This window comes from Vicugna pacos, chromosome 12, assembly GCF_048564905.1.
Source record: "Vicugna pacos chromosome 12, VicPac4, whole genome shotgun sequence".
Lineage (NCBI taxonomy): Eukaryota > Metazoa > Chordata > Mammalia > Artiodactyla > Camelidae > Vicugna > Vicugna pacos.
The window spans coordinates 60,464,870-60,481,475 of record NC_132998.1 but is presented as its reverse complement, the minus strand read 5'-3'; the positions used below and the strand labels follow the sequence as shown (position 1 = coordinate 60,481,475).

The 16,606-nt window shown below is 54.1% G+C and overlaps 1 protein-coding gene across 3 annotated transcripts; it reads left to right on the top strand.

Moving 5' to 3' along the window:
- Positions 1-7,814: 7,814 nt before the first annotated feature.
- On the top strand, positions 7,815-9,826 carry TNFRSF13C (TNF receptor superfamily member 13C). Of its 3 annotated transcripts, none has more exons than XM_072973953.1 (3): positions 7,815-7,977; positions 8,350-8,592; positions 9,173-9,826. In XM_072973953.1, exons 1-3 carry the CDS (start codon positions 7,827-7,829, stop codon positions 9,352-9,354), a joined length of 576 nt encoding a protein of 191 aa, XP_072830054.1. In that variant the 5' UTR covers positions 7,815-7,826; the 3' UTR covers positions 9,355-9,826. The 3 variants fall into 3 exon arrangements, with proteins under 3 accessions (XP_072830054.1, XP_072830053.1, XP_072830052.1); XM_072973952.1 differs by having other exon boundaries at positions 8,347-8,592; XM_072973951.1 differs by having other exon boundaries at positions 8,269-8,592.
- Positions 9,827-16,606: the final 6,780 nt, after the last annotated feature.

Below are 16,606 nucleotides of genomic sequence, written 5' to 3'. Positions count from 1 at the left end.
GGATCTTAGGGAGCCAGGGCCTGGCTCCTTCCACCCCACCCTGCTTGTGCCCTGGCCTCCATCCTCAGGCCTCAGGGCCATCCCTGCTTGATGCCCTGGACAGTGGCAGCACCACAGGGCCCCTGCTTTGATATCATCATGGCAACTGCAACTCACAGTCTTCACTGAGGATGGGCCAACCTGGAAACTCGGTGCAGGTGTCATGAGGGTAGGGCCTGCCTTTCTCTCCTTGGGGTCCTTCCAGCCCTGGCCCGACGCCCCACTACCAGCGCTCAATAAGGGTTGCAGACGCCTGGCTGGCTTCCAGGCAACCCCCAGGGCCCGCCAAGAACCTCAGCTTTGGGGATTCCAGTTCAGTCCCGGGCATCACCTGATGTTCGCCGAGCTTCGTGCCTCACTCCTGCCGCCCTCCCGGCAGACCTGTGAGGTTGACCGTATTTCCTCATTTCGGTTGGCATCAGAGGTGTGCCCACACTCACGTAGCTAATCGGATGTAGAGCCAACCTCTGGCCCTGGTCCTCTGCTTTATCTCTCTGGTTGTTCTTTCATGCATCTGATCGTTGAACCGAGGTTTGGGCATCTCTACTGGGCAGACCCTGAGCTGGGAACATAGGAATGGTGGACACGTGCCAGAGAAAGCAGCCATTTGGAAGGGCGGTCCCTTAAAGTGCCATTCCCACCAGTTGGGTCCCCTTAGCACAGGAGGCTTCATGGAGGGGAGGGCGGTGAGCAGGTAGGAGCACTGGGAAGAGGAAGGTGCGGGCCTGGGGCTGGAGCAGGCCTGGGGCCAGCACAAGGGCTGCCCAAGAACTCCCTTGGCATTTGGGAAGGGAGGCCAGCTTCTGTGCTGAGGTTGGGGGTGGGTCCGGGTTAAAGGAAGAGGCTGGTGGTGAGCATCAAGGTGTGCATTGGTCTCAGGGGATGGGCAGGATCGGCAGAGGTCCAGAAGGCCCGCCTTCTCCAAGGGCCCGCGGCTCCTAGAAACCAGCATTGTTTTCAGCCCTTCAGGAGCCTGGGCCATAAAAGGTGGGGCTTTGCAGGGCCATGTAGAGGGCAAGTGGAGGGTAGGGTAGGTCTTTGGAGCCTGGTGTCCAAGAGTCGTGGTGTGGGCACAGCCTGCCTGCCTCTTCTGGGCTTGTTACTTTTGGCTGGAGACAAGGGGGGTCCTCCCCATACCCCCTCCCCTCTCTGCCAGCCAGCATGGGGCACTCTCTCTCTCCGGTCCTTGTGCCATGTTTTCTTCGCCACCTGGTGCCATTTAACAAGAGAAATGGCATCACATTCTCCAGCCAAGGACCTGGGAGCCTTCCAAGTGCTGGGGGAGCACGATGCTGTCACTGCTGCCAGCTCCAGCGAGCTTGGCAGGGGCCCGGCAACTGAGAGGCCGCCTCTGCCTCACAGCAGAGCTGAGCAGCCCCTGAAGGGCTGCCGGCCATCCTCAAGCCTGCTGCCCCGGCCCAGGAGTGGAGGCCAGTGACACCATCTAGGAGACAGTTTGACTGAGGGAAGTAATGGAAGACCAATCTTTATGCCCCGTGGAGCTCAGAATGGGTGCTTGGTGCTGTGGTGGGTGGAAGGAGACGGGAGAGGCTGTGGTGGGTGGAGGGAGACGGGAGAGGCTGTGGTGGGCTGCTTACTGATCCCACGACATCAGGCAGGTCACCTATCCTTGATGTGCCTCAGTTTCCTTGTCCATAGAATGGGATCAGGCTAATTGATGCCCTTTTTCCCAGCTGGTTGTGAGGACTGAGAATGAGAAGCTGTTATTTTAAACTTAAAGCAAATGTAAGACTTCTTAGGCTGGCCATGGTTACAGTGTGGTCACTTTGGAGGCAATTACTGAGGGTAGGCACCATCCCCTAGGCTGCAGATCCGAGTGGATGGGCAGTCTGAGGCTCCTGGAGGAGGTGCTCTTCAGCTGGGCCTGGGAGCTGCCGCATCCATGCTCTCCAAGAGCACAGAGAAGAGTGGGATATTTGGGCCCCCACCGCGTGGATGAGACATCGAGGCTGTCAGAGGGGCAGGGCTAGTTCAAAGTTACAGGTACTTTTGTGCCCTCAGGGCACCTGGTTGTGGGCAGCCATTGAGCCCAGGCCCAAGGAACTCACATCTCACATTCAGACACAAGCATCCTGGCCCCAGTTTGACGTGTCCCAACCCTGCCCAGGAGGAAGGGCCTCCCTGCGAGGAGAGGGCTCCGCAGCATGGCACCTGTGTCTCCACCCCTCAGCGAACAGAAGCAGGGGCAGCCTGGGGCCGTGGCTAAGGCAGGGCAGCCTGGCCGCAGAGGGGAAGTGATGCAGTGGGAAAGGACCCGGCCTTTGAGTCCCACTGACTTGGAGTCTGCGGCCAACATGCAGTGTGACCTGGGGCGGCTCACTTCCCGTCCCTGAGCCCCACAGCCTGCTCCTCTTGAGATTCTTGTGGGGCTCAGAAAAACCAAATTGCCCGCCACCGCACCTGTCCCACGTAGGCCCTCCACAGACGGCGGCCCCAAGGGTGGGTTGGCTGTGCCCAGGGGTGTGGTGGGCGAGGGGAGCGTGGGATGGTCCTACATGGCAGGACTCCAGCACCAAGGGACCCTTTCCAGAAGAAACCTGCTGCCTTAGCCCCTCTCCCCTCAGTCTCCCCTGGGGCCACAAGGGCACAGGCAGAGAATCATTGTGAAAGAACCTCTCACAGACACTGGGAGAGGCTGAGGGAGACAGTGTGGTGGACTGTGCAGCCCTGGCACCCCAAATCTGTGAGTCCCGCCTGAATGTGACCCTATGGAATGAGGACCAGCTCTGGGAGGGAGAGTGGGTGGGCAGTCCCCAGTGCCCCACCTGGACAGAAGATAGCCTTCCTTGGGGCCCTCCGTTACATCTGGGGAGCCCTGGGAGCTAGCATCCGGTGGATGCCTGGTCTGAGTGAGTCACAGCCCTGTAAGGCCGGGCTCAGAGTGGGGGCCCTAGCACTTGGTCCTCTTCTTGCTGGATCTGACACCCACCCCTCCTCCAGTGTCATCAGCCCACAAATGTCGTATTGTAGGAATAGGAGCGCTCAGGGGCCGAGGGGCTGCCTGGCTTGTCCCTTTTCCTTCTGATCTTGCTTTGTTCTTTGTAAGGTAAGAATCACGATGCCACCTTCCCCACAGGGTTGAGGCAAGGGATGCGGGTGACAGACAGGGCCCAGGGCACTGGTCCCTGGGCCTTGCCTGCTCCTCCCCAGACATCTTCAGGGATCACTTGCACCTCTGTCCCTCTGTTCCAAGACCTCACTGGGCCTTTCCCAAGTCCATGGCCCTCCCTGCCACCCTTCCCTCGTGAATTTTTCTCCCCAGCACGTCTCACCTCCTCACCTACTATATGGTTTTACTCTTTGGGTTTTTTCTCTGTGGTTCCCTGCTGTCTCCCCAGATCCTAGAACAGTGCCTGATGCATAGCAGGTCTCAGCATCTGGTGAATGAATGGAGGTGTCTGCACATGGAGTCAGCCTGTGCACACACACAGGGCCCAAAGCCTGCAGGAGCCCAGAGCCAGCGGCAGCCTTGTCCCTCCTGTATGGTGCCCTGAATGATGCCGGAGGGAGGGGTGGCCCTGGGGAGGTTCTCTGCTCCTCCCCCTCCTCCCCACCCTGGCCCTATAGCCTCCATCCACCTTGCATACCACGAGGCCTGGCCCCCAAGAAAGTGGGGACTCCATTCCCTCTGGCTGTGGGGCTAAGGAGCTGGGTCTCTTTTCTGACCTTGCAGAGAGGGCCCACGTCCCCCAGCCGAGGGTCAGGCCAAGAGAACTGCTGGGGCTGCTCTGGCCAGCATCCTCTCGGAGTGCTGGACTGCGAGTATGTGTGTATGTGTGTGTGTCGTGTGTGTGTGTGTGTCTGTGTGTGTAGGGAAAATGGGGACCAGAGGAGAGGCAAATGGGGCTTGGGGAAGCCTGGGCAAGGATTTTATAACTGCTTTATGGAAGGGCATGACCTGCCCTTGTACAGCGTGGGTTCAGGGGGAGAGGGGCCACGGGGCTCTCTGGCCTGACCAGGATTTTGTGCTGATCTTCCTGCCTCTCCCACCCTGTCCCAGTGTCCTGAGGCCCAACATCAAATCCTTCCCACTCTCCCCGGTGAGGGGGACTTTTGGCAGTGTCCTGTATGTCAGAGCTAAATACACAAGAAAGGCAAAGGGAATCATTACTTTGGGGGCTCCAGGCTGCTATGACAAAACAAGATGAAGTGAGAGAGGCAACAGAAGCACTCAGGACAGGCCGGGGTTGGGGGGGATAGGGACAGGCCACCAGGACAATTCACACCATGGGGCCCCCTCTACTAAACGCAAACGCTTTTCTGTATGCACATACACGAGAATGTAAAAGCGAAATAATGAGACTGGGATGAAAGACTGAAGCAAAAAGAGACTCCCTCTGGGGATGGGCGGGAAAGGCCGCTGCTTACTCACAGATTTCTGTATTGTTGGAGGGTTTTTTCACAAGACTATGTTCAGGTATTACTCACAAAATTACAAATAAAACAAATTTTTAAGTACAGAACGCATGCATCCCGGGTCTCAGAGCACTTTCACATCCAGATCTGGGGGGCTGGGCCTCTATGCCCGGGGGACTAACCCCCCGCCCCAGCCCCCGGTTTGACATCAAGCTTGTCCAACAGGGTTTCCTCACTTCCCCAACCTTGTCCCTGAGGCATGAAGGGCACAGGCCACACGTCATAGCTGGCTGGACACAGACCCCGTCCAGGCCCCCTCGTACGTGCTGGGTCATCCCTTTGCCCCTCCGAGCCCCTTTTTCCCATCTGAAAAAGTGACATCATTACAGCACCTGTGTCAGAATCATTGGGAGGGTGTTTTAAGGGGTATTTTGGGGACAAAGATCAAGGAAGGCTCCCTTTCCCTGACAGACTCAAATTAATCACCTTTCTAAAAAAACTCATTAATGAATAAAAACTTGAGAACACTGAGAGAGAGATTCAATTGGAAGGGTTTTTCAGCACAAAGTTCCTTATTTTCTGCTTGAAAATACATTGAGGTGATGATAGCAAATTATTTAAAGTAAAAACTATTGAAAGAACAAGGACAATTGTCAAGAACCAAAATGATTTTAGAAACTTAAACTCCTCTCGGTCATATCTCAGTTAAGGTGATGTAGAAGACTTGAATTTAAAAAATCAATAAACTTGGGGGTGGGTATAGCTCAGTGGTAGAGCACATACTTATCATGCACAACGTCCTGGGTTTAATCCCCAGCACCTCCACTAAAAAAAATAAATTAAAAAATAAATTAATAAACTTGACTTCAGAGCTATGTTTGAAGGGAAAAAAAAGAAAGGAAGACTACATTGAGGAATAACCTAACATTTACCACACTGGTCTGATGGTGAAATTTCGCTTCTTAACTGCTAAGTCCAAGCAGACATCTGAGGCCTACTCCTTCTCTGTTTAGGAGGCACAAGTGGGAAGGTGCTTGTCTGGAGTCAAGCACCTGCACACGTCATCCACGGTGCCTGCTGAGTCCTCAGGACCTGCCTGGTGCAGGCACGTCGAAGGCACCCAGTCAATGTGTCAAGTGAGTAGCTCCGCTTCTCCTTCGAGGTGGCCAAGGTACATGACTGGCTCTCTCCAGCTGGCTGGAGGCCTTGAGGGCCACCTCCTCTGCTCTCCACCAGAGTCAGAGCGGCCATCAGGAGACAGGCCTGGGGCAGCCCATGCAGAGGTGGCTCGTGTAAATGAGCCCAGACCTGGCCCCACCCTCTCCCAGGGAGAGGTTCCCCCTGCAGTCTCCCAAAACCCAGCCAGCATGGCCTGAACATCTGGCACACAGGTTAAGAGATGCCTGGTCCGTACTAAGGGTACTGCAGGGCTGAGGTTACAGGTCACAGCACCGCTGGTGATGGGCTGAGGACTGCGGCCCAGTCTTCTGGCCTTGCCCCCACCCCTCTGCCCCATAGGAGGGCTTTCCCTGCCCCGGCTCCTCTCCAGGCTCCTGGCTCCCCCACCCCCTCACCATACAACCACACCTACACCCACACCCACCACCCCAGACCCACTTCTCCTTTGCAGATGCCCTACCGCCTACACCTTCCTGCCATGGAGTTGCTGGCCCGTGAGCAGGGGGACAGAGAGGCAGTGGGCCACGGCTCCTCAAGACCAGCCGACTCAGGGTTCTGTGTGAGTTCTCGGGTCCCTGGAACCAGAAACCTGGGGGCCAGTCTTGCTCCCCTTACTCCATAGCATCACCCTCTCCTCCTGAACACCTGCTAGCTTGTTCCCTCACCCTGGACCATGGCGCCAGCCTCCTTGCTGCTCTGGTGGCCCTGTCCAGTCTCCAACCCCACAGCAGCCAGGGAGAGGGTCCCTTCTAAAGCACAGCTCAGAGAATGCCTCCCCCACTCAGAACCCTCCTTGCCCCAGGCCTGTGGTTGAGGCCTGACCTGGCCCATCTGCAGCCTCAGTCTCCCTCCCTCTGCAGCATCCCCTGAAGCAGTGGCCATGCCTGTCCCCAGAGCAAGCTTCCCCTTTCCCCTCTCCATGCATTTGCCCTTGCCTGTCCTGTTCCTCTGCCTGGAAGTTTAGCCCCTTAAGCGGCTAAAGATCTATTCCTGCCCCTAAGCCCCCTCTCTGTCCTTCCTCTGTGCACCCCCAACCCTGAGTGCTTATGGGTCTGGCATTGCCCACCCTGAGGCACTAAGCCTGAGCTCCATGCTGCAGCTCTCTGCCAGCTCCCGCCTGCAGGGAGGGGACAGCAGATGCCAAGGAGGATTGAGGGGGCTTGTGTGTCTGTCTGAGAAAGCCTGAGAGACGTAGGTGAGAAACAGGTGGGGCTTCCCCAAACATTGAGGAGTAGGGACAGTGCCTCCGTGAGACACAGAGCAGAGCAGGCCAGGACACACACAGCCTTTGGAAAAAGGAGTTGGGGTAGGTGGGCTTCCTACTACCTGCTGGGCCTTGGTCTGTCTGTCAGTCTGTCTCTTCATCTGCTGATCTGAGTCTCCCTCCTGCTTACCCTCTGGAGACCACACCATCCCCAGCCCTACCCAAACTGTGCCCTCCACTCCAGCCAGTGGTTCCTCGCTAACAGGCAGATCTGACTTTGACACTCCTAGTTTAAAGCCCTACGTGGCTCCCCAGTGCCCTTCTGGCCAGTGTCTGGGGTTCTCTCAGTCAAGGCCCCAGCCCAGCCCTCTGGTCCCAGCACTCTCTGGCCTTTGTATTTGTCCTCAAGGCTTTTGGTCACACTGGGCACTCCTTTGGCCCTCTCTCCATCTAGTAAACACCTTCTCACCATCTCCTCCACAAAGCCTTCCTGTCCCCTCCATGGTGATGGCCTGGTCTGATACTGCTGCTGTATGGGAGTCCCCTGGGGCCTGGTACAATATCGGCACTCAGGACTGTGTTTGATGAACTGATCAGCTCTGCCTGAGAAGGGCAGGAGGGCTCCCCAGAAGAGGCAGGTGGGGGGAGATGGCTGGTGGGGATCACCTGGGACAATGGGCTGGCCTTTGGGAGCAGGACAGAGGAGGCCACCCAGAGGTCTGTGTCCTGATTAAGAGGCCCGTCCTTTGCTGCCCGGAGCAGGCCTTGGTCTGAGGTTCAGCCTTGTCCCTGTGCCCAACAGACGGCCCGCCCAGAGGTTGTCTGGGGGTGATGGTTGACCGGTTGAATGGAGGAACCACAGATAGAAGGTCTGGGGTGCTGAGGCCCTGGCTAAGAGTGGTCCCACCCGGTCACACCCCAGTAGTCAGGAGGGCGGGGCCATGGAGTGGGTGGCGGCCCCTCCCTGTTTCCTCCTGGTGGGACAGCAGAGGTCAGACTCAGTCTCAGCCGTGTGTGCAGTGGGAGCATGGGCTTCGGCAGCATGAGGCGAGGGGCGAGGGGTCTGAGGGGCAGGGACGGGCCAGCACCCACGCAGTGCCTGCAGACTCAGTGCTTCGACGTGCTGGTCCGCAACTGCGTGGCCTGCAGTCTCCTCCGGACGCCGGAGCCTAGACCGGGTAAGAGTCGACCGCTGGGACGACTGAGCACAGGGCACCCCTGGAGAGGGAAGAGGGTCCTTTCACAGAGGCCTCCACCCTGCCAGAGTCTTAGGCATGGCCTCCACCTGCCCCAGGACCTGGGGCGGGGGTCACCTGATTAACGGGAGTGTGTGGCCTGGGGCCTGGATGGGGACCAGCCAGCGCTGCGTGGCCCTCACCGTCCCTTCTCTCCACTCCCCTCCCTCCCCTGTCCCCCCCCACCCCTCCCCCCCGGCCGCCGTCGGGCTGTCCCTCCCCTCCCCGGCCCAGCCTCGCCTCCCTCCGACCCTTCCCCTCCCCGCTCGTCCCTCTCTTCTGCCCCCTGCCCTCCCTGCCCGTCGCCTCCAGCAGCCGGCCTCAGCAGCCTGGCCCCCGGGACGGCGCTGCAGCCGCAGGAGTCGGTGGGCCCCGGGGCGGCGACCGAGGTCGAGGCGGAGGCCGCGCTGCCGCTTCCCGCGCTGCTCTTCGGCGCCCCCGCGCTGCTGGGCCTGGCGCTGGCCCTGGTCCTGGTGGGCCTGGTGAGCTGGAGGCACCGAAGGCGGCGGCTCCGCGCCGCGGCTGCTCCGGAGACCCCAGAAGCCCCGGGCGGCGACGGTAAGTTCGGCGTCTAGGGGGGCCGAGAGGCACTGCAACGGAGGGGGTCAGGGCGTGTGGGGCTGGGGGCCGTCGGAGGGGAGACGTGGCCCTTGAGGCACACTGCCCTTAGGGGCGTGGGGACCTCTGAAGGGGAGGCAGGGCCCTGGGAGTGACGCAGGCAGAGGGGGCAAAGAGCGCACTCCTGGGCGCTGAGGCTGAGCCGGGAGGTCGTCCCCCCCCCCCCCCCAGACACCAGTCCAGGTGAGGGCCACAGCTCTGGCCTCCCAGACCCGTGTGAGGAAGAGATCGGAGGCTGGGGAGCCTGGCGGAGGGAGGGGGTCTGTCCTACCCTCTCTCTGGGACGGCCAGACTGGCTCCCACAGCTCCTCTCCCTCTGTCAGCACTGCCATTTTACCGGACCTCTCAGAGCTTCCTGTTCTGAGGGCCCATCACGTGCCTCCCAACCCCCCATCCTTGCAGTGGGGCTTCAACTGACTTCTCTCTCATAAGTTAGAGGGCTGTCCCTCCAGGGGGGCTTCCAGAACAGAGATGCGGGAAGTCTGTGACCCAGTCCTGACCCTGCATTTCCCCTAACCAGAGCCCCTGGACAATGTCACCATCCTCTCCCCTGGAACCCTGGATGTCACAGCTCCCATCTGGCTTCCACCCAGTGAAGACCCAGCCACTACCCCACCTGCCCACAGCATCCCTGTGCCAGCCACAGAGCTGGGTTCCACGGAGCTGGTGACCACCAAGACGGCCGGCCCTGAGCAACAGTAGCAGCGGAGGTGGGAAGAACATGGCCCCTGCCTTCCCTGTGGGCCGTCAGCCAGGAGCTTGGAGGTTGGATTCGGTTCTTCACCCCAGCACCCACCTGCCCCTTTTCTGGGAGCCAGGCTGCTCCCGGGCTAACCCTACAGAACCACAGGCACCACAGACCACCGAGTTCAGCCTTCCTGGCATTGTGTGGAATGTTAGCATTTGGCGTCAAATCATGCCATCTTTGGCAGCCCTCAAAGGTTGTGGCTGAGCTCTGTGCTTTTGAGTGGCTGGGACACTGAGTAGGAGTTTTTCTTTAAGCATGGGGAAGCCACCATAAGTCAGAATGAATCTAGGAAAAGGATCAAGTGGGAGGATACTTAATTTGTACCTGGGTGTTGCCTTTCTTTAATACTTGCTCTCAGAGCCATCCCACTTTTAAACTGATGTAAATTGCAGCAATGAGTAAACAACCGACTGGTTTGCTTTGGGACTTATTACAAGATGATTTATTTTAAGAAATAGCCTGGATTATGCTGATTCTCAGATATCTGTACCCTAAGGTCAACCCTGAGCTTGGCCCAATCTGCTAGGACCTGTGATGCCATTTTCAGCCTGGGGGCAGCTTTCAGAGCCCCAGTGTCACACTTGGGAGGAAGTCTACAGCCTCTGGGGCTGGACTACAAATTCACACTGAAGGCACAGTGGCAGGCATCTCTGTCGGAGGCCACGTGGAGTCCCAGCTGTCTCCAGGGCACACTGTACAAGGGTAGGGCCCAGGATCTCCAGGAGGCTCCTTTGTTCAGAGGCCAGGGCAGGCCTGCAGCCTTGAACCAGCTGGACCTGATGTCCCTTCAGCCCCCTTCTCTCTGGGGCCTGTCATCTTAAAGTGCCTGGATCACTTGGCCATTCTGTGCTGGCCCCTGCAGTCACCTATCATCTCAGTAGAACTGTTCCTCTGACAGTGGTGCCCTTTGCTCTGGGGCCTGGAGCTGAGACCATCTCTTCCACTTCTGGACCACATTGTGCACTCAGTCACCCACCGACTCTCCTGCCGACCCTCCTACTCAGGGTTACAACCTCCTGACCTGGACTCCACCCTGGTCAGTGTCCTTGGAACTTGTCACAGCTTAGCACCTTTGGAAGGGGCACTGGACTGGGAGTCAGAAGATGGAGTTCTGATACCATTTGTCCTACTTATAAGTCCTTGACTATGTTCTGTTCCATGCATCAGATGCTTTCTGCCCACCTCTCCTTGACCTGCTCATCAGAGCTGCCCAGCAGACACCACCCTTCCTGCCCACCCCTTTCCCAGCTCAAAGACAGTCAGTGGTGAGCAGCATTTGGAGCCCCCAGCACCTGGACACCCACATCTACGTCTCTTCCCCTCCCTCCTGAACCCATCTCAGATACCCCTGCCTGGGCTGCTAGGTGGCTGGGGTGAGGTAAGGGGGTGGCCAGTAGGCAGGAGGATGGGCGGCAGACCCAGAATGGACCCAGCTCTCCACTTCCTTCCATCTCAGGGTGGGGGCAATCTGAGCTGTTCCTGACCACTCCTATCTCCCACCCAACCTTTTGCACTACAGCCAAGGGGTGGGGCCCTGGAGGTGAAACAAACCCCCTGGGGCCCAGACATGCAAATCTCTGGCACCACTGTATCCCCACTCAATCCCTGGTCCAGTCTCAGTTTCCTTTTCTGAAAAGTGGAGGGTTGGATACAAAGTTCCCCTCCTGGCCTGTGGCCCCCAGAGGAGGACTGGAAGGAAACTTAGAGAATCCTCACTCTCCCACCTCCACTTTACAGATGAGGAAACTGAGGCCCAGAGAGGGCAAAGACTTGGCCTTGTTGTCATCCAGCAAATAGCAGAAGGGAGGTTCCCTGTGGAGGAACCAGGAGCAGAGGCCAGGAAAGAGGTGGACAAGGAGGGGTCAGCCTCCCCTGAAAGGGGTCCCCCCTCCCAGGGGCCTCCAGTCTCCAGCCCTCTATCCTAATGCTGCTTTCTAAGGAGCCTTCAGGAGGTTAGTGCATTTGATGTTCACAACAGGAGGAGGGGCGTGGGTGTCTGTGTTTGCTTTAAAAAATGTTTTTTATTAAAAAAAAATCAAGACATGTGTTTTGTAGACACTTTGCAAAGTTCAGGACAGTAATCCAGGGTGGAGTCTATGGAGAAATGACCCCAAACCCAGCAACACCAGGCCCCTGAGTAGTGGGTTCTCCTACATTGTATACATGTAAATCCACACCTTGACTGTCATATTTGGTGTTTTCTTTTGTCTTTAAACACTTCACAAACAAAGTTTTCAACATTTGTAAAGATTCCCACTTGAGTGTTTGGTTGTTCTCAGTTTTCACTATTATTGTAACTGAGGCAGTAATGTCTCCTGCATAAATCTCTGCCTGAGTCTGTTTTCCAGGAGACATTGCAAGCAAAGGCCCTGACCTTTTTTTTTCGATTGAAATATAGTTGATTTACAATTTTGTGTTAGTTTCTGGTGTACAATATAGTGATTCTGTTATACATAAATACATACATACCTATTCTTTTTAAGATCCTTTTTCATTATAGGTTATTACAAGATATTGAATATGGTTCCCTGTGCTATACGGTAGGACCTTGTTTATATTACATACAGTAGTTTGTACCTGCTAGTCCCAAACTCCTAATTTATCTCTTACTCCCTTCCCCTTTGGTAACCATAAGTTTGTTTTCTACATCTGTGAATCTGTTTCTGTTTTGTAAATAAGTTCGTTTGTATCCACATATAAGTGACATCATATGATGTTTGTCTTTATCTGACTTACTTCACTTAGTATGATAATCTCTAGGTCCATCCATGTTGCTACAAATGGCATCATTTCATTTTTTATGGCTGAGTAGTATTCCTATATATATATATCCATATACCACAACTTTTTTATCCAATTATTTAGTTTGCTCCCATGTCTTGGCTATTGTGAACAGTGCTGTTAGGAACATTGGGGTGTATGTATCTTTTCAAATTAGAGTTTTTTCTGGATATGTGCCCAGGAGTAGAATTGCTGGATCATATGGTAGCTCTACTTTTAGTTTTTTAAGGAACCTTCCTACTGTTTTCCATAGTGGCTGCACCAAATTACATTCCCACCAACAGTGTAGGAGGGCTCCCTTTTCGCCACACCCTTTCTAGCATTTATTGTTTGTGGACTTTTTAATGAGGGCCATTCTGACCAGTGTAAAGTGATACCTCATTGTAGTTCTGATTTGCATTTCTCTGATAATTAGTGATGTTGAGCATCTTTTCACATGCCTGTTGGCCATCTGTATGTCCTTGTTGGAGAAATGTCTATTTAGGTCTTTTGCCCATTTTTCTGATTGGGTTGTTTATTTTTTTGTTATTGAGTTGTATGAACTATTTGTATATTCTGGAAATTAAGCCCTTATCAGTTGCATTATTTGAAAGTATTTTCTCCCAGTCTATAGGCTATCTTTTTGCTGTACAAAACCTTATAACTTTGATTAGGTTCCATTTGTTTATTTTTGCTTTTATTTCTATTGCCGTGGGAGACTGACGTAGGAAAACAACTTATGTCAGAGAATGTTTTGCCTATGTTCCCTTCTAGGAGATTTATGGTGTCCTGTCTTATGTTTAAGTCTTTAAGCCATTTTGAGTTTATTTCTGTGTATGGTGTGAGGGAGTATTCTAAATTCATTGATTTACATGTGGCTGTCCAGCTTTCCCAACACCATGTGCCTAAGAGATTGCCTTTTCTCCATTATATATTCTTGCCTCCTTTGTTGAAGATTAATTGACTGTAGGTGTGTGGGTTTATTTTTGGACTCTCTGTTCTGTTCTATTGATCCATATGTCTGTTTTTGTGCAAAAACCATACCATGCTGTTTTGATTACTGTAGCTCTGTAGTATTGTCTGAAGTCCAGGAGGGTTATGCCTCCAGCTTTGTTCTTTTTCCTCAGGATTGTTTTGGCAATTCTGGGCCTTTTGTGATTCTGTATAAATATAGGGGTATTTGTTCTATTCTGTGAAAAATGTCCTGGGTAATTTGACAGGTATTGCTTAAAATCTGTAGTTTGCTTTGGGTAGTATGGTCATTTTAATAGTATTAATTTTTCCAATCCAAGAGCATGGGATATCTTTCCATTTCTTTAAATCATCTTCAATTTCTGTTATCAATGCTTTATATTTCTCAGTGTATAAGTTTTTCACCTCCTTGGTCAGGTTTATTACTAAGTTGTTTGTTTGTTGATGCGATTTTATTTTATTTTACTTATTTATTTTTTGAGAGTTATGTTTTATCCGGCAGACATTTCTGAGGGCTCAAACCCCTTTGAGCCTGGGATGACAGCCTCTCAGATTGCTCTCTGATGTGATTTTAAAGGGATTTTTTTTTTTACTTTCCTTTTCTGATATTTCATTGTTAGTGTAAAGAAATGCAACAGATTTCTGTATGTTAATCTTGTATCTTGCTACCTTGCTGAATGCATTTATCAGTTCTCATAGTTTTTGTGTGGAGTCTTTAGGATTTTCTATACATAGTTATCATGTCATCTGCATACAGTGACAATTTTACCTTTTCCTTTCCAATTTGGATCTATTTTACTTCCTTTTCTTGTCTGATTGCTGCCACTAGGACCTCCAATACTATGCTGAACAGAAGTGGTAAGAGTGGGCATCCTTCTCTTGCTCCAGATTTTAGCAGGAAGGCTTTCAACTCTTCATCATTGAGAATTATGTTGGATGTGAGTTTGTCATAAATAGCTTTTATGATGTTGAGATATGTTCCCTCTATATGCACTTTGGTAAGAGTGTTTATGATGAATGGATGTTGAATTTTATCAAATGCTTTTTCTGCATCTATTGAGATGATGCATCATTGAGTTGAAGGTTTCTGTCCTTCATTTGGTGATGTGGTGTATCATACTGATTGATTTGCATATACTGAACCATCCTTGAGACCCTGGGATGAGTCCAACTTGATTGTAGTGTGTGATCTTTTTAACTGTTGTTGGATTCAGTTTGCTAATATTTTGTTGAGAACGTTTACATCTATATTCATCAAAGATACTGGAAAGGCCCCAATCTTTTTTAAAGCTCCTATTGGTAAAATTGCTTTCCTGAAAATCTGGACCGGTTCATGTCCATAATCAGGGATTATTATATGGCCCATTCTGCAGATAGGAAAAGAAGAGGCCCAGAGAGGTAAAGGGATCTGGCCCAAGATACAATAAGCAGTGATGCTCCCTCAAGAGTGGCCAACTCCAGACATTGATTCCAGGCTTTACTCCTTGTTTTTTCACTACTCGAAGATTTTCCTCCCAACTGGTCTCTTTTTGGAGTGAGAGGTATCCAAGATATACTGGAAGAACTACTTGTTGGGATGGGAAGCAAGGTAAGTAGCCCCCCTCCCCATAGCCTGTTTTTGGCTCATTTTTCCTAATAGGGGGTCAGGTTTCCCCGACATCCCCAGGGCCCTGGCAAGTGGGGGCGGGGCCAGCTGAAGTCTCAGTTCCTCCTGGGCTTCCTGCAGGCACCTTTCACTTCCTGCCTGGCAGCCCCAGCTTCAGGCTCAAGGTGGGGGTTGGGAAGCCCAGCTGGTGAGACCAGGCAGGAAGGACCTGACCCCTAACCTCCCTGTGTCTCAGTGAGGATGGCCGCACACAGCCCTTACCTTTAAAAGCTGCTGGCATCTCTTCAGGCCTGTCTCCCATATTCAAAATGTAGCCTGAGGGCCAACCAGCTGTCCAAGATTAAAGAGATCGTGCAGCAAGTACAGTGTCCCCCTCAGGAGTACCTCGACCTCCTCCCTTTCCTGGGATGCAGACACTTTCTGCCCAAAGTCCCCAACCCTCAGAAATTCCCCCTAGGAAATGAGTTTCCCAGAGCAGACCTGAGGCGTCTCAGGAGTCCCCCATCAATCATTCATTTACTGCCCCATCGTCACACCAGATTTTGGTAGGCCTGCTTTGCCTCAGGGCCATTTTGGTCCGTGCCAGGAGGTCAGCCTCAGGCCCTGCCATTAGTTCCTAGTCCAGTGGGAGAGACAGACTGGGACACAAATGAGGGTGACCAGGGAATGCCCCAAGCAGGAGGGTGACTAATTTAGCTTCCAGGGAGTGCTTTGAAGAGTAGGAGGTTTGCCCTGAGGTCTTCGGAGTTTTCTTTTTGGAATGGAGCAGAGAAAGGGCATTCCTGGTCCTGGGAACTGTGTGCACAGGTGCAGAGAAGAGGGGGCAGGAGGTGGGTGGCTGGAAGATTGGGCAACATGCCCCCTGTGTGCCAGGTGAGGCTGTGTCAGAACCCTCCCTGTGGCCATTCCTGCCCCATGGCACACAGGAGCACCCACCTCAGGGAACCCGGTGATCCTCCAGCTCCACTAGTTGGTCCCACCCTTCCCTGTCACCTCTGAGAAGCCACCAGACCCCTCTGACCTTCCTCTGGGCACGAGGGTGGGAGCCCACTCCCATGTGCTCTGTTGTAGGTGGCTTAGGCCAAATTTTCCCTCACTCAGAACCTAAATCTGACCTCTCTCCAATCTGTGCCTGAGGGTCCTGATCTGGGGGTGGGGAAGGGGGCGGGGCTGCGGAGGTACGGACAACTGCCCAGGGTCACACTGAGAGTCAAGGAGGAGCCAGGAGGACGCAGACGACCATGAGCCGGGCCAATGCTCTTTTCAGGGAGTCTGTGGGGCGGGGAAGCTGCCCTGGTGTGAGGCGGGAGGTGTACTCAGGAGTCCAGGGACCGAACGGGCTTCTGAGCATCTCCTCACTCCCCTCAGCTGCAGAGAATCTGAGGACCAGCCCCGGGCGTCCTGCCTGGATCCAGGACGCTGACAGCTACTCAGGGCAGGTGAAAGTCTATCTCGGCAGCTCCTGCGGTCAGGGGGAACTGTGGCACCTCCACTGCCAGCCTACAGGCGCCGGAAGGCGGGTCTCCGGGACGGAGAGGGTGGGGCCAGGGCGAGGGGCGCGGCAAAGGGCGGGGTGAAGGAGAGAGGTGGGGCTCAGGAACCTGAGGCTACAAGGCAGCAGGAAAGGGGCGGGGCCAAGAGCAAGTAGAGGGATGGGTTCAAGGCCCACCCACAACGAAAAAGGGACGCAACAGACAAGCGGCGGCACTAAGAACAACTGTAGACCCTCCAAACTCTGGACCTCACACGGGGTCCCCGTCCTCACGCGCGGCCCGAACCAGGAGGGGTTCAAGTGCCGGGCATGGCCCGGACTTTGGGGAGAGCTGGCCTTCCCCTCACCGCCCCCACTCTCCGGCTCCGGACTCGGA